The sequence below is a fragment of the Actinia tenebrosa genome, unplaced genomic scaffold, assembly GCF_029948245.1.
Source record: "Actinia tenebrosa isolate PJP-AT-01 unplaced genomic scaffold, QUT_ActTen_1.0 PGA_scaffold16__25_contigs__length_10494907, whole genome shotgun sequence".
In the NCBI taxonomy this organism is placed as follows: domain Eukaryota; kingdom Metazoa; phylum Cnidaria; class Anthozoa; order Actiniaria; family Actiniidae; genus Actinia; species Actinia tenebrosa.
Window position 1 is genome coordinate 2,338,021 of NW_028292576.1, and position 25,184 is coordinate 2,363,204.

At 36.3% G+C, this 25,184-nt stretch overlaps 4 protein-coding genes across 4 annotated transcripts in view; 3 read left to right on the top strand and 1 right to left on the bottom strand.

The window, feature by feature from the left end:
• Positions 1–1,421, top strand: part of LOC116298084 (gamma-aminobutyric acid receptor subunit beta-3) — a 46,290-nt gene extending 44,869 nt beyond the window's left edge. Inside the window, exon 12 of the transcript XR_004197303.1 lies at positions 1,302–1,421. The gene's annotated coding sequence lies outside the window, so the exon portion shown is untranslated. The remainder of the gene's footprint in view (positions 1–1,301) is intronic.
• A 5,072-nt stretch (positions 1,422–6,493) lies between these two features.
• Positions 6,494–23,640, top strand: LOC116298088 (glycine receptor subunit alphaZ1). The gene is made up of 10 exons (XM_031706450.2): positions 6,494–6,615; positions 6,697–6,796; positions 15,130–15,214; positions 16,121–16,245; positions 16,870–16,937; positions 17,484–17,704; positions 18,114–18,196; positions 18,382–18,519; positions 18,715–19,088; positions 20,425–23,640. Exons 3-10 carry the CDS (start codon positions 15,141–15,143, stop codon positions 20,776–20,778), a joined length of 1,437 nt encoding a protein of 478 aa, XP_031562310.1. The 5' UTR covers positions 6,494–6,615; positions 6,697–6,796; positions 15,130–15,140; the 3' UTR covers positions 20,779–23,640.
• Positions 9,033–11,386, top strand: LOC148910560 (uncharacterized). The gene is made up of 2 exons (XM_089031282.1): positions 9,033–9,479; positions 9,803–11,386. Exons 1-2 carry the CDS (start codon positions 9,265–9,267, stop codon positions 10,218–10,220), a joined length of 633 nt encoding a protein of 210 aa, XP_088887408.1. The 5' UTR covers positions 9,033–9,264; the 3' UTR covers positions 10,221–11,386.
• LOC148910561 (uncharacterized) lies at positions 12,641–14,412 on the bottom strand. The gene is made up of 2 exons (XM_089031281.1): positions 13,795–14,412; positions 12,641–13,384 (listed from the first exon to the last, which is right to left on the bottom strand). Exons 1-2 carry the CDS (start codon positions 14,122–14,124, stop codon positions 12,782–12,784), a joined length of 933 nt encoding a protein of 310 aa, XP_088887407.1. The 5' UTR covers positions 14,125–14,412; the 3' UTR covers positions 12,641–12,781.
• Positions 23,641–25,184: the final 1,544 nt, after the last annotated feature.

The following is a 25,184-nucleotide window of genomic DNA, read 5'->3' on the forward strand; positions in this document are numbered from 1 at the left end:
AATAAAGCCACAGGGACCCCAAGATTACTTATTCTCAAAGTGAAGTAACTGCGTATGATTTTGAATAAGCAGATGCTATATGGGTTTCCCTAGGAAATTGAAAACGGTGATGTTCAAGCAAAGGAACGAGTACCAACGGACCTAATACCATTTTGTGGGGTACATGTGGCATGACTTACTCGAAGGTTTAGTCGTAAAGATGTAAAACAGACAATCGTGAAAAATTAGCTTCGAATATTGAATGTTGATAACGAAATGAAGGGAATTATGTTGAGACTAAAGATAAAAAGTCAGTTTTAATCATTGAAAGTTTTAAGAAAAAAACATTGATAAAACGGTAAGAAACTGTACAATAATAACCTCTGGCACAGGAAGCTGGGGGAAATGATAAAGTATAAGTTCACATAGACTGAAAGGAGCTATTGGATTAAAACAATAGAACGAGGCAATAATGCATGACACACGTTCTATAACTTGACACTCGAAGGTCCTTTCGGTGTATGTGACCTAGCCTTTGCCAGGAAATAACATCGTGTCAACTTATCAAAAAGTAAATCAAACTAAAACTTATGAGATGCATGGTTTACTTTAAACTTGTACCTAATGTCCATCATCTATCAAATCTGGTCATGCGATACAAAGTATAGTCAGTAATATATAAGCGAGGTCGGAAATTATTTTTTCCGAATTTAATTCCAAGGGTCTTTCGCCCGGAATAACCTCGTTCCCAAGCACTATAACTTATCCATATTTCTATATCTTCATGTATTTCATAAGTGCTACGCGGTCCACATATTCTCATCAGTAATATATGAGGATTACTTCCTTCTTCGCAATTAGATCAAAGTTTCCCAAAGTTGATTACCAAGTTTGCATTCCCGGTACAAATCTGAGGAAAACTAATTAGCCAATCAGATTGCGAATCACTTTTCAAAAAAAATTCTATCTTTGCGTTCCCAGTTGTTGATGAGTAAGGGTATACGCCTGAGTCCAAAATGGCACACGGCCGAGTGTGTTACATGAAAACGAGGTATCCAGGTCAAAATGCAAAGAAATAATATGGTGTCAACGCAAAGTGTACACTTGTTCGCTTGTTCTGTCTTTCTTTTCTTCTTACATTCAGGAACGCGACAATTTTGCAGCATCAAATTATGAGAAAATACTGTAAATTTGTAAATTTGGCCCTGGATGCCTCGTTTTCATACGGCCGTGCGCCATTTTGGATTTAGGTGTAAAAGCAAAGCGAAACAAACTGTTATTATATCAAATATCAAAGTCCATTCTTCTCCTCTTCTATTCAGGTAAACTGAGTGCAAGGTCAGGTGATGGTTATAACTTCCTTTTGGAACGGGCAACATTACGTTTACACTCCATGGGAATAGCAATGCCTGTAATGATTTCACCCGGAAATTTAAGTTTCTCTAGGTTTTCCGAAATAAATAAAAAAAATCGAAGTATTGCTTTGTGTTCTTTAACAGTTGGTATGAACAAAACATAGATCAGTTGACTAGGACCTCGCAAAAAAAAGTGTATTTTGTGCTCCCTCGACGTCGATGTTTTCCCTAGACTTTACCTTTGTAAGCATCGCTACAAGACACACTGCATTTCCCTCGGTCCCAGTCAATAAGTGCTAAATGGCGGACAAGGCTACCATAAAGCTTTTTCGATTCGGCATTCATAATTTTAACTAAAACTTTCGCATCTTCCGCTGCTCTTTAGCATTTCCACGATGTTTCCAAGGGTCCTAAGCATTTTCACGTAAAATCCTCACTTTTGTCATTAAGAATCCTCACTTTTGTCATTAAGAATCCTCACTTTTGTCATTAAGAATCTTCACTTTTGTCATTTAGAATGTCTTATTTTCAACGAGGAAAGATTTATTGACGAGAAAGTCGTACATATTAAGTATATTTTCAAGATAGCCGCTGCGAATCTGAAGTGCATTGAGAGTGCGGTGGTTGATGGGATTGTTTCTTTTTGCGATCAGGAAATCATGCTTTGTGCGCCAGATTATAGATCGCCTCCTTAGCTCTACCTCCCTTGTGAGGAAGAAGACAAAGAAAATGAGGTTGAAAAACAAAGAATTTTGCAGCAAAATCAAATCATGCAGTTATAGACCTAGTTGTACGATCTGGCATGAAATACAAATTTGTTAAAAAGTGCGTCAACTAAATTTTAAGGCGAGATCTAATAATAACAACAATTATAATAACTTACCTGTACCTGTAACTTCATAAGTATGGACAATATTATAATCCCCCGCCGATCTATCCTCCTACAGAGACGTCCAAGAGGATGCCGCCGATCTGGCAGGTTAAAACTAGGCTTGGCGTTCAATAGGTTTTTGAATGTTTTCCATCGAATAAATTATGTGTGAATAAAGTTTTTACTGTGGCTTTTATCTTTATTAAGTTATCAATTTCAAGGTTGAACCTTTATGAAATTTAGTTCAAACCAAATTAAAATTTCATGATTCTTTTACGAAATCTAGACATAAGGAACACTAAGGGTGCTAAACGTTTTGAAGTTAAATTATCAATTTGAAATTTGAAATTAAGCATCCTGGCATAGCCTCCAGGCCACTGCTGGCAGATTACATTTGAATTCTGTATATTTTGGGGATGTTTTGCTTAAAGACGTCCATCTATATTTCAGTATCCTTGGCACAGGATCACTAGTCTACATTATATTGTGTTGACCCCCGACAGTGAGCTGTCCTACGAATCACTGAGCTTAACCGCATGCATACTAAAACACCAGACAAATAAAGATAAAAACGATGCTTATGCAAATTCCGGAAAAATTCACAAGGAAAAAAATAATCGAGCTTGACGCAGACGACCAGTTGAATAATCTTTATAAAATTCACCCCATATTATTACTGTATTGTTGAGGTAAGCTTTGAACGTTTTGAATGGATAAAATATTTAGATTACAAAAAAATAAAGCTAGCGCAATCTTTTTTATTAGATAGTACTGAGTATAGATAGGTTTGCTCGTTACCACTTAGCGAAGGAGTATATATATATCGATTATGAAAAAGATGTATAGTTAAAATTGTCTTATACTTCAGTAATGATTGTACAGAACCAAGTGATAGCCATCACATAGGCATAACCAAGCAATTATTATTATTGTTCTGCAATCAGATAATCTAAATGTTTAATTTTATATTATGATAGAATATTTCGTTTTAGGGAACAAACAATCTTGGAGTGGGTGTGAAACTAAACCTTTTGTCATTTTATTTAGTCATGGCATCCCTGCCTGCAAAGCTGCAGAGTTTTCCGTATATAGAGAATTGGCTCATGAGGGTCCTCATATGAATAGGTACAATGGGAGCAAGGATTCGTCTTTTTGGGACTGGGAAAATAAAATGTGATGTACAAAAAAACTATTTAAAAAGATCGGAACGGAATCGAAATTTGAACCCCCCTCCTTTCAGGACTCCCGCTCAAGGTGCACATAAAAGATACTTGGGTGATTAATATTTCACACCTTTACAACTTTATTGTTTTCTTCTTAGAGAAAATGTGTGACGCTCTGTCTCTCCCTGAGAGCGCCAAGTAATACCTTAAATCACTTTTGAACAAAAGAAAGGCGTCAGACATCAAATTCAGAAAATAACGAAGTAAAATATATGTTTAAAAAAGTATTTTCAAGCCTTCTCAGCTTATCTTTAAAATTCATATATGAGAGTTCTAATGCCATAAATTTAATTTCGTTGACCCATCGTGTATTATAGGTACGTGGGGGTGTAGACGAAGGATTCTAGGGTGCCTATATATCTCCATCCCGGTTGGGTATGGAAAATACCTAAAGATGATATCCGGAAGGGAAGAATGATAAGATAAGTTGAGGATGAAAGTAGGGTCAGAGTAACCCTCTTCCACTATATCCAATCGTATACAGAAAGATTGATTTAAACATAGTGCTATTGAACACACGCCATCGGTCACGACACCCAAACATGTCTTCAAGTTAGCATACTAACGAATGTTGAACGAATCTTGATTTTTGATGCGTAAAAGATTATTTTAAAGGTTTAGAATATCGTATCATGAGATCTGATAACAATTTTTTTGGTTCGTTGACATAAATCAAAAGTAAATTTGATAATAAAATTCATCAACTTCAACAGCAGGTACTAGCAACTGCAGACATAACAAAAATCGCTACACTTTAGCATTGTGCAGTTACATACCAAAGTGAGTATTACTTCTGATTGTACTGTTGTTGCTGCCATATCTTTCTTTTCTTTTTTTTTTTTTTTCTTTTTTTTATTTTACATTTGCTTTGAAAACTCGAATATTTTGCAAGAAAATTTTCATGATACCTAAAAATTAAACTATTTTGGATCAAAACAAAATTAAAAGTTAATACAAAAAATTTCTTTCGAATATATCGAAGTCATACTAGGTGGCGAAAGTTCAATTCAGTGCTTTTTTAGAAGATCTGTTTCAATGGACACATTTTCTATTTCAAACCTCTTAGAAATCGCATCATAATTTGTTTGTCAGTCTTAATATCTATAGAATATTTAATGTAGTGGTGTGTGAGTGACGGTGCGCCAAATATTGGAAACCAGTATACATCGGTGCAACCACTTGACTTGACTTGAGATATAGATGACAATGAAACGGGTACCATGTTGGTCTTCTTCTAAGTATGAAAAAAGCTGATGAGAAATACTTAGTTCTCTATCACTATGACTTTCTGGAAACTGATATATACTATATAATCGTAATATGAAAAATGCTTCTAGGCAAGAATACGGAAATATTCGATTTGAAGGGCCTCAATGAAAATTTCAGTTACATAGTGTTTTGAGCCTCGAAGTTTTTCAGTAGAAGAATATATACTTTAGGCATCACTATTTTATATCATGCATGTTAAATGTCAAATTATTAAAGACTTGCTCCACATATTATTTGATTTTCTTTGGATAGAAAAAACATAGGCAGTACACTACCCCTGTCAGGCCAGCTTTGAGGCTCTATTTTTTCCCCACGGGGTAACGCTAACAGCAATTTGTGTGTGTTCACTTCGCGCTGATTGGCTAGTTACCTCTCAAGATTGGGCTAGTAATAACACATTCAAAAAATACATTCAAAAACTTTTGGTTTTGTCAGCTTGACGTCTCAATCTCAACTGAGAAAACTGATAATACCTTCAAGTCTCGAGAACTCACCAATAATATCACTATACTGTAATTTTTGAAATATTTATTCGCATCTTGATAAATATTTTTGTGACTGACAGAAGGCGCTGTTTCCTTCACAGGTACACAATACCTATACTGATTTTATTTTTACTAGGAAAAAAACAAAACACTTCTGATGTTTACTATAATCAGGCAGTTATCCAAACGATAGCGTCGAGTACCAGTTAGATAAATTTCAAGCACCTTCTCACCTTTGATAGAATCAGTGCACTTTTACTCTAAATAAAGAAATATTATATTGTAGTCTATAGAATTAAGTTTAAGAATTTGCAGAAATTCGTTAGTTTAATCCCTTGGGCTCGCTCGCTTCTGATGACATTTTTGATAAATGGTCGGAAAGGCTGAGAATGAGAAGTTTTGGACGCATAAACTATAAATCATCCAAGTAATTTCAAACTGTTAAATTAAAATATCCACAGGTTCAATTAACCACATGTAGTTTTGTCATTCTTCGTTCAGTTATTTATAGCTAGCTGGTGGGTTATCAAAAAACGCTGCTGCAACTGACAAACACAACTGGCTCAGATCCTAGCGAGCAGCTCTGCTCACTCACACTGACTTACTCAAGGCTCTCCACACGAGGAGGCGTATCGATTCCTAGTCTACTCGAGAACCGACTAATCGTAGAATGAAAAGAGCCCAGTTTTACTCGACGGTACATCCTATATTTTTTTTAATATATTCTGCAGCGTCAAGTTGTATGTTTACAATTCCCCAATGGATGACCGAAAAAACATGGCATTCATGCAATCTTAACGGCAAACGTGTACAATAAAGGTTGTCTCTTTAGTATTAATGTAATATAGCTGTCTTCGAAAAAAACATTAATGGATACCTGTTCAGCCTGTTTAAAAGGAGGACGACCATGATGAGGAAATGGAAAATATAATAAAATCTAAGAATTGAAAAATAAGGGCATTTTTTAACGCCAATTACATGTATAAATACACATAAATTATACCAGTTTTCTTTTGGCATTCATCTCGGTTTTTTTCACAATTAGAATTGATTTGATTGATTTTAATGCTACTTTTTGAACTTTGGCTTTGAGAATAATATTATAAGTTGTTTCATTGACGCGGTGAACATTTGAATATATCGAAGTGAATTAAAACAGAATTCTTGAAATGGGACTCCCTATTGATACTTTGTGACGTTATTATACAAGATGGTGTTTTGAATTGGCCTAAAATGACAATACCAAGACAGACCAATGAAAACTAGGCATGAGATGGATGCGGAGGGATTCATAGTGGGATCGAGTGGGATCTTATTGTCAATCCAAACAGCGAAGTAGTAATTGCCATTATACACTTATCAGAAATGATTTCACTCACGATCACAGATGCATGATTATGGAACACTTATCTCGGGTTTTATGCTTTGAAATTGTATGCTTTGATGTTAAGTCATTTAAAGTTTATAATCCTTAATTACTTCATTGACTCAAGGACAAAAATTGTTTTGAATAGGATTGACAAGCATAGCACTGGCTACATCGAGTCCATCGATTCTCACAGCCGTTCACAGACATGAAGCTATAAAATTTCTTTTGGGGCAAGTTCTTAATAGGTAAGGTAAACCTGAAATATCAATATTTACTATAAACCCACTCCACGAAGGGCGATGTGTAACAAGAATGTATAATTTTGTTACGCTGATCGACAGCTGGTCTTAAATCTCTTTCAGGGATGCTTTCTTGCGAATCTCTCTCTTAATTAACACAAAATTTCTAGGTATCTTTTTCACGATTCCTTTTGAAATCAGTTATCTTTATTTTTTTACGACTCACTCTAATTCGTAACTTCCTCAAAGTATTTGAATAGAAATTTTGCCAAAAAAATTATTTATATTAACTTGACTCTTAAAAGTTTAAAACTGTTGTTGTTTGAAGGCTTTAAGAGAGCGAAACATTTAGAATTTTGTAAATGAATTAGTAACGTCCTTATATAGGAGTTAAATTTATAAGTTAAAGCGAAAAATAATAATAATCTCGACTAGTGGTCTTTGCCAATATATAATCCATTTTCGCTCTATCTTGCTCAAGGACTATGTCGCCTATCGGAGATAAGCCGTTATCACTTCTTACTTCTCCCACTTATTTTAAGTAAAGTACTTCATGTTGGCGATGCTTTTCGTTCACCTAAGGTCAATATGTAGCGTTAGTCGGTCGACGTCGAAAACGATGAGTTTTCTGACCAAATAAGTGAAGTCAAAATCAGTTCCGGCCAAAGAACAGGGTACCTTAATTCGGCAAGTTTTGATAAAATTCGATTAAATACTGAATCATAATTATTATTAACTTGTCTGAGAAGTAACAAATGAATAACTAATCTGATGTCTAGTGTAAAGAAGAAAAAATAACTACAAAGTGTCTTACATTCCATTCCATCAGATTGTTATCAACTGACTTTCCTGATTCAGTGACCGACTTTCGGTTAAGGATTTAGCGCATGAATGTTGCTCAGACGTCGTGTTGTAGCGTGTGGGAGATGAAATCTTCCATCTTGTGTACGTGTGCACTGAAAAAGAACGGATTTAGTGACAGGCATTTTAATTACTCCATGATGGAAAGAAAAAAATGGAAGAAAAATTTGAAAAGAGGAATAGGATAACAGAAGGAAGGAACAATAGAGGGACGAAAGGAATACGGAAAGAAAGAAAGAAAAACAATAAGTAAGAAAGAAACAAAGCAAGATTGTACTATTCATTCATTCGTTCAATCAATTTTTCAGATACGAGTACAACAACAACATGAGATTCTCGTGTGCAATCTAATGTGGAAACAAATTTGTTTTACCATTGATCAAAAAACCAGCAATTAAAGATAATATTTCTATTCGTTAGAAAACCTTAACTGGGGAATTTCTGCTTTTACTGATTGGAAATTTTATCAAAACAAACTGCTTATGTCTGCCACAAGTCATCAGCAGATACACAATAGACTATTTTAGCTTGGCGCTATATTTACCATAACACACCCCATGTAATTCCCTTGAGAATAAGATTCTTCCTTTGAAGATTATATATTCATGTGTCTTCTCATGGGCAACGGTTAAACAAAGCGAAAAATGATACTCTTGGGAATGACACGTGATCTGAATTGGGAAAACATTACGCCCACAAGATCGACTTTTATATTATCCATGAACCTCGTATTGTGTTCAACGTATCGTTGAGATTTTGTTTACAGTCGATTAAAAAAACGTTGCCGTCGACCGGCTCAAGCCTACGCAACTGAACCGAAAGTGGTTTGGGTAATAATCACTGAAGCGGGAAATTATTCGCTGTAATAGTAATAAAATAACAGCGAGCAATAACCTAGTAATTGCATGTCTTTAATAGGTTTAGGGAAAGAAAAGCGAAGTAGTTATGATTCAGTTCACAATTTCGAAAAATATGTTAGCTTTAAAAAAACGTTTCTTTCAACACTTCCCGCTCGCCTAGGAAGGTTCGTCCTGTAAACCCGATACGAGCCATAACTAATCCAATATAATAATGCAGTCAACTGCTTCAGTGACTTCTACCTAGGGTCCTTTTCGGTTCAGTCGCATAGGCGGCAACGTTTTTTGAAATTGAAATGCCGTATATTTAACAATTATTCACCGAAGGCGAAGTGAATATCAGGGAATATTTACCGAGACAAAAGTCTTCGAGCGGCCAGGTAAATATTCCCCGATATTCATCACTAAGCCTGATCATGAGGCGAATAAATTGTTTGAGCATTGTTAAAGGACAACTGACCCTCCAAAATGACCCATTTTTAAGAGGAACTACATCATTTGAGAAGTCCAAAAATCCAGTTTTTAAAGGGGATAGAGCATCCATTTTTCTAAAACAATTTTTTGAAAACATCGCATATATCGCTCTGGTGGCCGCCATCTTGCGCTTTTATCGCGGGCTCAGAAAAATAGCGTAATGACGTCACAACGTCACAAGAGTTCAAGCTTCCAGTTGTTTGCCTGACTTCTTCCTCAGTTTCTTATACTTTTTACTCAATATTTTGCGAAAAAATACAACTTGGTCATCAAATTAAAGGCATGTCAGAATCTAATTCTTCTTCCGAAGGCTCGGACAGCTCGGGAGACGATTTCGCTCAAGAATTTTTCGGAATGGACGACGAATTTGGTTTACGGCCATATCAGTTTGAACCAGAAATAGAAATCTCCTCAGATGAAGAGTTCAGAGAAGGATCTGACAGTGACATTATTGAAGACGATGAACAAGAGAACAATCGACTTACAAATTCAGATTGGTAAGTCGTACCTCTGTCTTATCACAAAACTGAACTACATATCCATTTTATATAAAATCGTATCTTGCCACTCGTGTTCTTGCAATCTGTTCTTTAGATATTGGTATGCATGAATCCAGTTTGCGACCAAAAGCAATACCAACTTTCACAATTTTAATTAAAAACATGTTTAAAAACATCGCTTGATAGTCAATAAGTTATATACTGCAGGATATAGATACAGGGATATAGTTGTGTCACAAGTTGTGTATGTATATTCTCACTTGGGACAATCGTTGATAATGTTCAAAGATACCAAGAATTGTTTTATTTCTGTTAAATAGGTGTACCTGTGGTAGCTGCCAAATTATGGATTCAATATCTGAATGCATTTGTTGCCAAGAAATCGAAAAAGTGGTTGCAACATGCCAGTCTGTTGTTGAAGATGGAGATGCTGATGAACCACCACCATGCATTACTCAACATCCTGGATTCTTACCTGTTTGTGCCAATAAGTATGTTCTTCGAACCGCATGGGCTCAGTACAAACAGCAGTACAGTAATGCGTATGAAGGCCCAGAGCACAAGCAGTACAGACACATTGCATATAGGCAACTAGCAAGATGGTGCTGGGGAGTTCTTGGAAAGGAAGTTCGGGTTGTTCTGCCCTCTTGTGCTGTCATGTGCATCAGAGCACACTTCCCTCCCCCTGGACTAGAGGAGGACTTTGAATTTGAAGGTTTTCACTATGCAGATGATTAGCTTGGCCTAAAGTTACATGGAGTTAGTATATACATTTTATTTATTCCTTACTTCATTTCATATACACAGAGTGGATTTTTTTCTATCAGGATTTCTGAATTGATAAGTTGAAAAGGAAAACATGGAAAGGCTGAGACCAAAATGTATAGGAGTAGTCATGAATTTATTTTTAGATGAAGTACATATAGAAAGTTGTTTATATAAATGTTTTCTAGGTTTTGCATATTTTATTATTTAAAAACAACTACACCTAGACAAAATATCCAGCTGAATAGAGAACCTAGTGTACAAAGCACTAGTGGACAAAATCATGAGCTAACCAAGCAAATTTTGCAGTTATACTAGACATGGATAACCAATATTTCCTGGGCACCAATTTGTCTGAAAACAAGGCTAGTCAGTATTGTTTATAAAGAATTTGCCTTGAAGTAGCATGCTATAATGGATTCAAAAATTGTGCTAAATGAAAAAAATATTCTCTTGGTGATAGAATCCCACCCCATCTTAGAATCTCGGTACTGACTAGTCTCATTATCAGACAAATTGGCACTAGGAAATCTTGGCATCCAGGCTTGTCAGCCATTTATGGCTCATATATTTTTTTTCCAGGCAAATAGGCCCTTTGCAGCTCAGTAATCATGTGCTGATTAATTCACTGAGAGCAAATGAATGAACATCTTGATTCCCATGAGTGAAAGCAAAAGTCACTATTCAGCTGGAATTTTTTCTATACTACATTCATACTGGGAGAGACCCCATATATAATGGAGCGTAGATAGTTAAAGAAAAGACCTCTTTTAAGATTTCATTTAAAAGTCAATCGTTTCCTAAGTGGTAATGATATTTTAATACAATTTTCATCTGAACATCTAAAAACTGCAAACTTATCTACCACTTTAATCAGGTCCCCTTCACATTAATTACATATTTTGTTTATAGCAGTTTTACTTGGGTCTGTCATGTACCTTCCCATTTGTAGAAGCATTGTAATTATTACCAGTAATGAACACAACTGTTCAAAGATGAGGGGGATTGGGACGACAGGCTTACTTGACAGTTCTTTCAAAACAGCTATTCACTAGAGTCCAATCACTAAAAGAGTGCCAATGATGCTTTGCATTATTTTCTACTAAATAGTGTTAATTAAAAATAGGAAATGGTTAGAATTAGCATCACTTAACACTACACATTTCAGTGTTTTTAGTCTCTACTACATTCCATTTAAATTAATTACCTAGAAAATCTTGACCGGTGTCGTTCAATCAATTCCTGTTTGTCTGGGGCAGGAACACTAGCAATGTTTCTTGGTAATTCAACCTCTTCAATTGGGTCAACCCCTGCAGCCTCCATGCCACCCTCACAAATTTCAAGTACTTTCAGTTGTAGCTCAGGGAGGAAAGCATAGCTTTTTCTTTGTAAGACTGGCTTAACAACCCAGCGCTTGTGCATCTTAGGGAAGCACTCATGATAACGAGCTTCTCCACTCCTTGGGCCTTTTTGAACAATTGCTTGAATTCTAGCTGTATTGAAATTGTTGTCAATGGCAGCAAGTTGAGTACGAGCAACCATTCCCTTGTAAGAGAAGTGCTCTCTTTTTGAGCAATACTTCAGCATCATCGAATGATAAACTTCAAGCCCTCCTGTGTGACAAAAGTCGGTCAATCTTGCCAAGTCATTAAGTAACTTTGGTTGAAGGACAACCTCTTCTAGGGCCACATGAGCTGGTGACCCCGGCTTGATCCAGTGTGTGGTGCGCACTTGTCTGCGGGTTAGGGGAGGATGGGCACACTTTTTGAATACCTCTGCATCCTTCCAGGAATGCTTGTTCACGCAATGGTGAACAACAGATTTCCACTTCTCTCTCAAAAGTTGTACATCCCCATTACATGTAGCAGCACACCACCAAAGATGGTTTGAAATGGATTGTATCCAGGGTGCCAGCTCTTGGTTTTTCTTCAATTTTGCTTTCTTGTTCAGCTTTTTTACAATTGACTTGGAAAGATGCCACACATCATACTGGTGTTTGATGTGGCTAAAATCTTTTGCCATAGTGCTGGTGATGGATGTGTGTCTGTCAGTTGTGATACATTTTATACTGACCGTGTCTTCTAAAGTGTTCAAACACCTTAGAAACCCCTCTTTCTCCATAGCATTGGAGCTGGTTACTTCAGAGACTTGAACAATGCTGAAGGTGGCAATTTTCCCTGTGCTTGTCTCCATCATAGTATATGTGCCATATTTAGCACTATGGCCAGGACTGTCACTTCGGCCATCACCATTGAGATTTACTATGTCCTTATTTGACAGCTCTTCAATTACAGCAGCCTCCTCTCTCTTCCAAGCATCATTAACAACAGGAAATAGGTAACGTTCCTGATGTCTGTAAAAGACCCTCTCACTCAGAAATTTTAGGTCAAGACAGGATGCAAAGTTTTGAAGTCTGGTAAAAGTATTACCAGTAAATAATATTGATGAGGAAATCAACAAGTTCCCAATAGCTAAGCGATTTAACATTGGCTGTGAGTACCATGTCAAAGCATGATGTTTCATACATATAGTTGTCACAATAAGTAGGCTGCCTTGACATACAAAGTTGACATCAGCGATAGGTGCTCCACAGCTTCTACAAAACTTGAATAACTGCTGCAAACAAGAGTTAAATACCAAATATTTAGGTTCTTTGATATGGTTTTCAAGAGTTTTATTGCAGTCTTTTTGATTTCTGGCTCTAATTCACTGTCCGTTGTTGAAACTGTCTCTTGCGATGAAACAATGAAACCATCATCATCGTCACTTAGTGGGAGTCCCTCTTCCTCTGAAAACAAAGACTTTTCTGACTTTTGTGGAGACACTGTTGGCATTGACTTTACTGGTGAGGGGTGATAGCTAGTACTGTAGCTGTGGTCGTGGAAGCTCACACTGAGTATTTCATCTCTACTGATGTTTGGTGAAGGGGAGGGATTGTAAACTGTTGTTGTGTCGGCATCTTTATAGTATCCAGGCTCTGTCTGAGTTGATGCAGTGGATGTTACAACATATCTACAACCAAGGCAACACTGAACACCAATCTCCTTACAAAGTGGTTCAGGAGAGAACTCTGGTGTTTCCATACTTGGTGGATCTTCACACGAGGGATTTATTGTGGCACATAGCTGCTCCACATTCTTTGAAAATACAAAAATAAACAATGTTTTCAACAATACTATAAACCATTCTTCGAGGCCTACTTTACCTTAAATAATACAAAATAAACATATTAACCAACAATGCTATAAATTATTCTTCCGTGGTCATTTATCCAAGCAAATTTGGAATATTACGGCAACATTGTTATGGTTTACGAATAAATATCAAATGTAAACTAAACACGTGCAAATAACCATTTTGAAAATTTCAAGTATCGATCAAATATTACTAGCTATACTTATGATTTTAAGCAACATTTCATCTATGAAAGCATAAATAGCTAATGATTGATGACTCGCTTCGGTATGCATTAATAAGTCTTTTTCATGAGTGATTATTTCGAAAAACAATGTAAACTATGTTATGTATAAATGACATGTTATCTCACCTCTTCGTTTTGTTTGCGTTTGAGCCGGTTCTCTGATGTAGCTCTTCTTTTAGCTGGCTTGCAAAAATTGAATACTGACGGAACAGCATCGCTCTTTAATCTCCTCTTCCTTTTCATCCCGGTTAACTGCTCCATCAGATCCACTTCAAAGCATGAATCCTCGAAGTGATCGCTGCAAACGTAGCAGTTCTTCAAAGGCGGCAGGTTCTCTCTCTTTATCCGCGCTATCCATGCCTTCTGAAGAGCTATTTTGTTAGGAATTTTGTGGTAGCTAACAGACTCAGTTTTGGAAGAATGGTTGGTGCATTCTGGCACACAACAATGGACCATCTGGATTAAGAAACTTACTCTAACTTAGACTATTAAAAGATCGACTAGCACTCGAAATATACAAACTCAACAAGTTTGGAATGCAAGCTTCACGTTGTGACGTCACGGCATTAATGCGGTAATTTATTGCGGGCTCAAATATGGCGCTCTTCTATTGCTATTTTTCGCGAATTGATTATTTCTTTTCGGCGACATAGAAGCTGTATCAGAGTTCAAAGTTGAATTTATGTGATCTATGTACGTTGTAGTTTTATATGAAAAACGGCAATTTTTGGGGTCAGTTGTCCTTTAACACTTTATATTCACTTGTGTAAAAATACTAAATATGTAAAATACACGAAAACTTTGAAAACGTGGTCACGTTTGCCGTTTGCGAGGAGAAAAAAAAGTCAATCTATAACTCTCTATTAATGCTATATGGCGGGGACTTGTTGTTAAAGAGTACCGCTAGTCTGCTAGTTTGCGGAATAAGTAAAAACACTACATATGATCAGAGTCATGCTGATAAGAGTTTTTCTGTATATTACAACAGAATGTTTTATTTATTCTGCACAAAGCTAAAGTTTTATTTAGAGCAGTATGAACTGAACTGAAAAGGAAAACAAAGAAACTGTGGGGATAATATCGAGATGCTCAGTAACAGATTTGCATGATAGTGATCTAGTTTACACCATACTACGCTTGATTTGTCCCAGTAGGGGTGGGGCATTAGTGGGAAAATTAAAATGAAACAGCCTGTTGAAAAATGTAATTCTTCTAAATAGATAACAAGACTATAACCATATAATTGTGCTAAACTATAGGACAACTGAAGTAAAAAAAAACATTTGAGTAGCATAACCAAGAAGCAAACTAATCAGGCTTTAATCTTTAATAGAAGTGCTTCAAAGTTTTAGAGCTTAAAACCGGTAACATTTAAATTTCTTTAAGAAAAGATTTCAGTGATGTGATAAGCTGTGTGACAAAGGTTGTTGCAGTATTCAAGCATGGCTTGTTTTCTTGCAGATGCCTTCAAGATGCTGATCTCACTATTAGCCATCATCTTTGGCTTGACAGAGCTACTGAGCACCGCTTCTACCACTAACTCATTGTAAGATTACCAATTCTTATATCAATATAATGGAACCTCTCCTTACGGAAACCTATATATTACGGACAGATTTTTAGTTCTTGCGAAATCAGCATTCATTCCCTGTTTCATAGACCCGACCTCAATATAAAGACACTTCTATATTGCAGACATCTTTTTCTGACCCTTCGGTGTCCGTATTATAGAGGTTCTACTGTAAATACACCTTTTTCGCGTAACCGTCACGTGACATACTTATAAAACTTTGTAATGAGCATAAACGAAAAAAATTGTTACGCAACAATATTCTTAAAAAATTTTAATAATTAGCTTGAGCGTAATAATGCATTCTTATTTCAGATCACGTGCCATTCCCAAGAGTAACTTTCTTTGTTTAAAGGTTGCACATAATAAGACAAATGAATATGCATACAACTCAAACAAAGAATCTTATTTTCTAGGGAATGACCATGGTCTAAAATGGGGAAACATTACGCCCAAGCTAAAGAGACCTATTAAGATAACTGCGTACTGTAGGAGGCTACTTAATTACCCAAGGAATGCAAGAAGTTTTCCCGTATTTTGAGATTCCTTAGAACACCACACCCGTTAATTGTAGTAAACTAGAGGAACCATTGCAAATGCATAACTAGCTTTTCAGCCGCCTCGGCCGGGAGCCATTGTTTCCTGGTTGTTGCTGGCTTTCACTCAGCAGATAAAATTTTTTGAATCTCATTATCTGCTCCACATGGTGGTCAAACACTGAACACCATGTGCTGTCAACCAGAAAGAATCCTATTGAAAACTTGCGATTCAGCTGATGAACATTCCGAGACAGGAAATGAAGTGTAGTGAAAGCCAGCAATTCAAGCCAATTCTGGAAAACGCTATTATTCTAAGTTCGTTTTTGATTCTTATCTAATACAGAAAGCTTACCCCTGCTAATCTTAAAGTAAGCGATGAACGCCTTACCGCTGCAGGAAACAATATGTCTCTGATTATCAAACACATCATGAAAAACTATGACAAGAATGTTCGTCCGTATTACGAAGGTAAGTAAAATACATACACTCAAATGCTAAATCCTTGTTGGGTACTGATACAAAGAATATACCTGTAGAAGCTGTAGACGAAATAGTATATGGAAAGTAAAATGATATTAGATGTATAGAGAGATGCAACGCAACTCGTGGACTGTCATAATTTTTTTTAAATATTAAAATTATGGCACTAGCAGAGAGCATGGACGCTTTTCTAATATGGAATGTGTATCTCAAATTAATACATCAGAAGATAATAATATTATTTCCCAAGCAGGGCCATAGCCAGACCAAATTGTTTACCGAGGCGACGGAGCAGCGAAAGGGGGGATTAGAGGGTTTCGGGAGGTTCGGCATTCCCCTCCCGAGAAAGTTTGGAATTTAGAACCAAGGAAATGCGATTTTATAGAGTATTGAGGTGCATTTGTGACAATTTACCCAGTCAACTGACTTGCTTGCCTCTTAGTGGCTACGGCCCTGCCAGAATACCTTTCGGTTTCAGCTTCTGTCTCCTATGTTTTAAACCCAGTAATATTTTTGTAATTGAGTTTATATTAATTAGACTGATCAATTGAATCTTCATTCCATTTTCCTTTCCATTTTGTAAAGAAAATCGTTTTCGATTCTTTCATGCAGTGAAGCCCATAGATGTCCAGTTAGATATGCTGATACTTTCATTTGGAGAACTCAAAGAAGCTGATATGGTGAGTATGTACACCGAAACATTAACCGGACATTAGTATAACTTACTAATGGTATATCACAAATCCTGCACCCTGACTGGCTGAGCTACTTGTGGTCTATTTGTAATAGACTACTAGTGGCGAAAAATTGTTGTTTTAAAAACCTCGTTCTATGACTCAATAGCCAACTTTCGTTATTCTGGTTGAGTCGTCAAGTACAAAACATTTCGAGTCGAGACTTTGGGGAAACAATAATATCATCGTTATTATTTTTTGTTTCTTCGGAAACCTCGACTAGTAGTATAGAGAGTTTTCACGTGACGTCACAGCGGCCATGTTGGTGTACCAAAACAATACATTTTCTATCCTCCGGGAATTGAAGTTATTTTTATGCAAAAACTGTGCAGAAAGTTTATATCGTTTGGTACACCAATATGGCTGCCTTCTCACGTGAGTGAAAACGCTCTATTGTTTTGTGGCGGAGCGATGAAAACCTGAGAACGAAACATGAAACCAAAAGTATGCTTCATGCATTGAATTCATCGTACATGGTAATCTTTTTTCCAGGTATTTACAACGGATATATACCTTGGACAGTTCTGGCAGGACCCTCGATTCGCTTACGGTTTTAACAACAGTATAAGTTTTGGCGGGAACTACGTTGACAATTTCTGGGTTCCCGACACCTTCTTCGTAAACTCGGTGAACACGGAGATCCATCATATGATATCTCCAAATAAAAAGCTCTGGATCAGTCTTGATAAAGGCCATATTATGCTAAGTGCAAGGTATGATTACTCTTTTGATGTCTTCATTTGACTAATTTTAGAATCTTTGATGCCATTTGAAAACGTACGCTCTACGCTATTTAAATCATGTGTTTTTCAATAAAAGTGTGAGCTAACAGCGTAAAGCGCGCGCAGTATGCCCGTGCAGAAAAGCAAACGATAGCAAATGTGATTCTAAAAATAGGATGTCAAACGGTGCCTATGATGGTTACAAGTGAGAATCACAAAAATCATTCTCTTGGTTTATTTTCTCTTGATGCAAGACATTACCACAATGATAAACTGATAATGTTGGGTCCCTACGTACCTGGGCCTATTGTTCTTAATCATATCGATTTTTTTTTTAAAAGATAAAACTATTGATATACAAATACAATTCAAGTTGAAGGATTGTGCGTATAATCTACAGATTGAAATCCACGGCAACTTGTAAAATGGATCTGAGGAAGTACCCGATGGATATCCAGACTTGTCACCTGGCACTCGAAAGCTGTGAGTACAAACGTTAAACAAAGTGCCAACTACCTTTTGTCGTGTAAGGAAATGTTGCACGCATCCATAAAGTCGATCAGTAATACTGGTATGACATTTGAAGACTATAGAAATGAACAACTTTAGTGAAGATGTATGTCATTGACTAACGTATTCACCAATCAACAATTTTTCATTTATTTTAGTTTCCTTTGACGAGTCCGACTTGATGTATAAGTGGAAGAAGAAACTTGGTAGCAAGGTTTTCATATATGACTCAGAAATGGCGCAGTTCACTGTGGTCAACGTAACAAGAGGTTTGAAACATCCATTATATCACTCGCGTAAGTACAACGATCTGGAAAACACCCAATCACGCGGAATACATCACGTGACATACACGTCACAGGACGCACATTGCGTGACATACACTTCACAGGACACAATTCAAATGAGATACCTCGCATGACACACTTGGCATCACACACACTTAGCAAGTACACATTTGATCTATCAGCCCTTTCTTTTCTTTTTTTCAGGAAGTTTTTCCGGCCTGACCGTAACATTCGAATTCCAGCGTCGTACAATGTACTACATATTTCAGATGTACATTCCATGTATTTGCATCGTTGCTCTCTCATGGGTCAGTTTCTGGGTGGATGCAGAGGCGGTACCAGCAAGAGTAGGACTGAGTATCACCACAGTATTAACAATTTGCTACATGCTTGGCTCGGTCAACACCAACCTTCCTCGGGTTTCTTATCTCAAAGCTATTGACTACTTTCTGCTATTGTCTTTTAGTTTTATATTTTTGACTTTGATTGAATATGTCGTGGTTTTGAAGTACACACGAAGAAAGAAGTATTCGGGTAGCTTTTCGCCGCATAAGATTGAGCTGTCCGAGGATGAATTGGTAAGTAATATATATAAATATAAAACAAACGAACCCTAAGCATTTTAAGTTTGAAGAAGGGAATCAGATAGCGTAGAATAACGAAAATTATCCTAGAATTTTACATTTCATTTTCAAATTAGATGGAATTTAGCAGAGACATTTTCGCATCAGAGGGGTTCTTTGGGAGGGGAATCGCATAGGCGAGTGTTGAGCGCTTTCTCGGTCTGGCAAAAGAACTTGTCCTTTCTAACCTTCTATCAAACTCTAATCACATGTGCCAACGTCCAGTCCAGGAACCAAACTCAAGACCTCAGATGTGTTATATGCTCATTTCAATAAAGTAGAAAAGTCGCACAAAGCTACAAAGCTGAGAGCGGCACGTATATGGGTAATTAAATTTTCCATGTTTCAAGCGCTTGATAACAATTGGTGGAACTGATATCTTTTCCCAGTTTGCAATTCGTATTAAAAGTTTTACTCTTTGGATATGATGTTTCCCATGATCCTCAGCGTTGTCAGCCTTGTAGGTTTTTGGTGACTAATGTTATTGGATTAAGTACACCTCTTGTTTGTCATTAACGCAAAATATTTACTCATTTGTGCCGAGCGTTGGTTCAATAAAATCCCTGTACATTCATTAACGCCATACTAATCTTCATTAGCGCTGATTAAACTTACAATAAAGCGTGCGCACCAATATCCAAAGGCACTACAGATTGTTCCTTGATACTATTTAATGTTCATGCATATGTTAAACACGTTATTGTAAGTTTACTCAGCGCTAATGAAGTTTAGTATGGCATTAATGAATGTACAGTGATTTTATTGAACCAACGCTAGGCACGAATGAGTGAATATTTTGCGTTGATGACTAACAAAAGGTGTATATACGAAACCGATATTTAGACGTTTGGCATTATACCTTAATTACACAGGAAATGAACAAAAACTCAAAAGAATATAATACCACGTAAAAATTTTAGTAGGCTGGCTCTGTGTAACCTTCTATAGTAAATATTGACCTGAGCTGTGCTCAGCCAGAATGAAGTAGCCATTCAGCGAGAAAAAAAAATTTCGTAGCTCAATATTTCCTAATTTCAGGTTTTCTTCTCGATAAACAACAGCTTTTACTCAAAAATAAAGAAAATAAAGCTTACCGTTTAAAGATTCGCCAAATATTTTCTAGCAATACCATAATTTGTCGTTGTTGATGGGAAATACTTCGATTTGACAAACAATACATTGAGCGCCTAGATTCCAAATCACCTGGCTTCCATAGCAAATAATAACGTTCTATATAGCAAATAAAATAATCATAAAGTAGGCTAAAATGGATTTTCCTGTATTTTTGAAGGTTGAAGACAAAAAGATGATGGAAGTCAAAATCCAGATCGGCAAAACGGCTTACACATTTTTGGACTCACTAAGTGACCTAGCCTCGGACGGAAACAAAAAGACAAACAATTGCCATGGAGAAATGTACCGTTCGTCACCTCGAATGCCTGTCAAGACATGTGACCACTCTAGACCAATCCTGCGTCGGTATTCTAAGAAAGATGGCAAGAAAACTTGTATAACACATTTCTTCAGGAAACCTTTTAGCCCTGGCGAAGGAGAGAACAAAATTGATAAGTACTCCAGATTCTTCTTCCCGTTCAGTTATGGCGTCTTCCTGATGGTATATTTTGCATTTTTCTTCTACTATTGATTGGATCCTTGCTTCAGACTGTCAATAAAGAATCATCTACGGTCTTGTACGGTCTCCCACCATTGTGGTATATTTTGCATCTTTTTGTGCGGTTTTAAACCCTAGTTTTTAAAGGAAGGCTCTATTGATGGTTTTCAACTATTCCCAAGAGAATTAGATAACAAATGAAACGGCGGCCATGTTGGAGGATATAACAAAAGAATTCACTGACAATTATTTTGTTAAGTTCCTCCAACATTGGCGCCGTGAAAGCCATCGATTCAAAAAATATTAGACCAATCAAAAGATCATACAAAAAGGATATTTTGAACTTCACTAATGGCTGTACTGTACTGACAAACTAGTTGGGACCACTGAAGAAAGTTGACCAATCACGACATAGAGTGAAAACAAAGGAATCAAACTTTTGGAAAACAATTTAAACTTTTTCTAAAACTTCGATTTTCAGAATTGAAATTTAATGCTGATTCCAAATCTGGAAAGAAAAAATGGGTGTCCCGAGCTTGTTTATGAGATAATCAGCATTTAATAGAAGCCTACGGGCGAGTTTTGGGAGCAAAAATTGCGCCGCCGGAAGCGATTACAAAAAAATAGGATTCATAAGATAATAGTTATTTGCAGACTCTATGATTACACAAATGAAGGCTAGTCAATCATTCTACAATAATGGATATTTTCGACAAAAAGACAAACAGATAATTTGTCATATCTTGTAGTTTCGGTGCTCTTAAAAAATCTTATAAAGTCGAACACAAATCCATACAAAAAATGTTGATGTAACCAAGACTTTTGGTTTTGAGGGCGCGCACATCGTGGGCTGAAATCGAACGTTCAAAAGTAGGCAGCCACCTTAAGTCAAACTTGAACCAAACAGGAGTATGAAATGAAGCCTAGATATCTCAGAAAAACTTAATACGAGAAATGCGAGACTGTGATTTTCTTAAAGTTAATATCATAAGGACCTTGCTATCTCCTGATTGGCTAAAGCTTTCTTGTCTCAAATTTTGTTCAAGTGGTTTCCCGTTAGCGAGTGTGCGCACTGTAAAGTTGATCGAGCGGATTTCGTATGACCGTGACTAAGGAATGATGCCTAGGGTGCGTAAAAGAAAGTGCAAAGTGACCCAAATCTTCAAAAACCTTTATTTATTTATTGGCGGATACGCCCACCTAGTCTATTCAGCTGGCGGGAAAAAACTCCAGACCAAGTATGACGTTTGCGTCCATCTGCACTCCCCGGGATGCGCATTTTATCGTCTAATAACACATCTGCAAAAGAAAACTTGTTTCCAATTGGTCGATTGGCTGCCAATGTTTTTTTCTTAATCTGTGCAATAGACCAGTTTCGAGTTCCAAATTACCGCTGTGTTCCTTGATTACAGACTCATTTGCACAGGGTTAGCCTCGTATCAGTGTTTAAATATTCACAAATACCAACAGAAAAGTAAAGAATGCACAACTTCAACAATACAAACACTTTGAAACTCCACGGACCTTGACTGGAACATGTGAATATTCTGCACTAACTCGAGGCTAACCCTGTGCAAATAAGTCTGTAATCAAAAAACACAGCGGTAATTTGGAACTCGAAACGGGTCTATTAATATTGTACGAACGGTTTGAATGATACCTTAAATTTTTTGCAGATTTATATATAATAATCAATGTTTGTTTTGTAGATGTGCTATCATTCTGAAATACCACCTGTTTTTAAAGAATTAACGAGGAAAAAAAACACTTCTATTGGTGGAAATGGCTTGATGCCATTTTAAATATTCAATATTCAATATATTAAATGTTTAATATTAATCTTTATTTAAAGATTTAAATGCCAATCGTGCTTAAGCAGCTTATGGTATTTTCCGTCTGAAAAAATTTCATAAAATGTAATGGATAAATAATAGTATCAAAAAAAAATACACTGTAAAAAAATAATTCAATTGAATAATCTAATTTATTTAAGGATAGTTCCCAATGATGGTTTTGCATGTTCTTAAAATAAAAAAATACATATCTATATCAAAATTTATTTATCTGAAGTATGTCCTTGACATTAGAACCAATACTGAATGTGCGCCTAACAAAGCAAGACAAATTTCAGAGTTAATAATAAAATATAAAATTTATTTGTTTATAAAGTTTTTTTCTCTAATTCTAATTCTTTGGATACCTAACTTCAGTAAAATAATTTTATCTTATTATTATCCATTGACATTTCATGAAAATAAATTACTGCATGGATTCAGCATTCAAATTGCTCTACTTGAGTTTAGGATACTCCAGGTAAGGGATATGTATATATTTGGACTCCAATCGATATTTTTATTAATCATATCCTTTTTGTAATCACTACCAAACCCTGCAATCTGATTGGTTCAAAGGAGTGCGATTAATCCCCAACTCGCATCCTTACACAATCCTTCCGAGCTCTTAATCGCATCTTTTTGAAAGAACCAATCACAGAACAGAATTCTTTTATTCAGCCAATCAAAGAAGAGAATGATTAGCATTATTTGTGAATATTTAATGATATGCTGATAAATCGTTTATTATACCAGGAAAAATCTGATTGATTTACTACTTCTTCTACATTAAATCGATTATTCTGCACTCTTTATTGTGTTTTTTACTTGTGTATGATTACAAGAAGGATATGATTAAGTGGTATACGCGAGAGTGCAATTTGTTAATCACAAATATGATTTTGTTCCAAAATTGCACGACACGAAGTTCTTACCGTCATTAATTGTATCATCACTCTATAAACACAAAATCGAGGCTAAGCCTGAGTAAATGAGTCTGTAATCAAGGAACACAGCGGTAAATTGGAACTCGAAAAGTGTCTATTAAAGATTAATTTGGATAGTTTCCATTCGCATTTTTACTTAGTAATTGGATAGTTTTTATCAGCCAATCAAGACTCAGGAGAAACAATAAAAATTGACTTTGAACCAATCAGCGCGCGACTTTCGCTTGCCGGCCGGCCTTGTTTACTTAATTTTTTTGTCTTATAAATTTTTTGGAAATGGCGGAGGAAGTTGTAAATTGGGATCTTTTTAAAGACCTTTTTAGCGTAAATAATCTGCAATATGACTACATGTCTGTCTAATTTGGAAATAATTGAATTAAAAACATTCCTCTGACTGCCAAATTGGACTTTGCTTATTGAATTTTGTCAGTCTTCGGAATTTTCTTCATCCAATTACTTCCAAATTAGACAGCATGTAGTCCTATTACCTATACAAATTGCTCCGTCTTATAAGAATTGTACTGATCGTCATGGCATAACACTTCTTTTGTCATTGAAGTTACAACAGCGAGTCCAGTGGGTCAATACAATATAAAGCTGATACAAGCCGCTGATTCCCATCATAGCTGCCATTTCTAACGGCTTTGTTCATTGTTTTAATTATCCTTTGCTATCGATCAGTTATTCTTGCAAGTTCGTGATTTGGGATTCCTGTGCCTCTCTCACGCAAAGGGGAGGGGGGGGGGGCGTTTAATAGATAAGAGGCGTTTATTAGAGAGGGGCGTTTATTTCAATCTTTAAAAACTGAAAATAACAATGCACAGATATACCCAAAATGTAAGTACAGCAACGAGAAGTTCAAAAACAGATCACAGTCAACGAGTAAAATTGATTCAATGTGAACATCGGAATCGTCCTGGTCAATCAAGCATTCATTCTCTTCATTTGCTTATCAATGTCCGAGTCTGTAATGTCACTAAAAGGTTCTGGGCGTTTGTGTTCGTCTATCACAGAAAGCTGCATCTTGAGTTGCTCCAATCCTCAGTTGTTCCTGGGTAGTATTATGCAAGGACAAATCGGCGAAAGATTGCTGACATTCTTAGCAGGGAGATAAAAGCTATCAAAGAGCGATACTCGTACTTCGATCTCGAAATAGAGCAAGATATGATTAGAAAACCATTATTGATTAAAGTGCTACTTGGACGAAAATCGTTCCAAAATTAAAACTCTTTCATTCGAGCTGGAACTTTTCTGAAATAATCTTGAATACATTAAGAACCACTCACTGAAATATCTTTCTGATATTCGAAAGGAAAGGGCCAAAATTTTACGATTTATTTTCGTCCGCCATTAATTTCTTGTTACAAGAATTCGGCTCAAGAAGACTGGCACGAGTAACGTATGACGTCATACATTCAACCCAAACCAAAACATTGGTGGCTAATGCATGTACCATTTTCTTAAAACTCGGTTTATTTGGTTTATTCAGAAAATATATAATGTTTCATTCGATTCCTTAACTACTATATGACCAAACAATGTCTAGGCGCTGAATTTTTTTTTCAGTTTCAATAATATTGACGATCATAATTGGGACATTTCAATACATCTCGGCACGACAAGAATCACAACAAAGTTCAGGACGCATGGGAGAGATTCT

What these genes read in the sequence shown, in the direction of transcription:
- LOC116298088 (XM_031706450.2), top strand. Translation starts at nt 15,141, where the DNA reads ATGCTGATCTCACTATTAGCCATCATCTTTGGCTTGACAGAGCTACTG. An exon ending in TGTTCGTCCGTATTACGAAG is followed by an intron (nt 16,246 to 16,869) that starts GTAAGTAAAATA and finishes TCTTTCATGCAG; the next exon opens with TGAAGCCCATAGATGTCCAG. An exon ending in CATATTATGCTAAGTGCAAG is followed by an intron (nt 17,705 to 18,113) that starts GTATGATTACTC and finishes TATAATCTACAG; the next exon opens with ATTGAAATCCACGGCAACTT.
- LOC148910561 (XM_089031281.1), bottom strand. Translation starts at nt 14,124, where the DNA reads ATGGTCCATTGTTGTGTGCCAGAATGCACCAACCATTCTTCCAAAACT. An exon ending in AACGCAAACAAAACGAAGAG is followed by an intron (nt 13,385 to 13,794) that starts GTGAGATAACAT and finishes GTATTTTCAAAG; the next exon opens with AATGTGGAGCAGCTATGTGC.
- LOC148910560 (XM_089031282.1), top strand. Translation starts at nt 9,265, where the DNA reads ATGTCAGAATCTAATTCTTCTTCCGAAGGCTCGGACAGCTCGGGAGAC. An exon ending in CGACTTACAAATTCAGATTG is followed by an intron (nt 9,480 to 9,802) that starts GTAAGTCGTACC and finishes TCTGTTAAATAG; the next exon opens with GTGTACCTGTGGTAGCTGCC.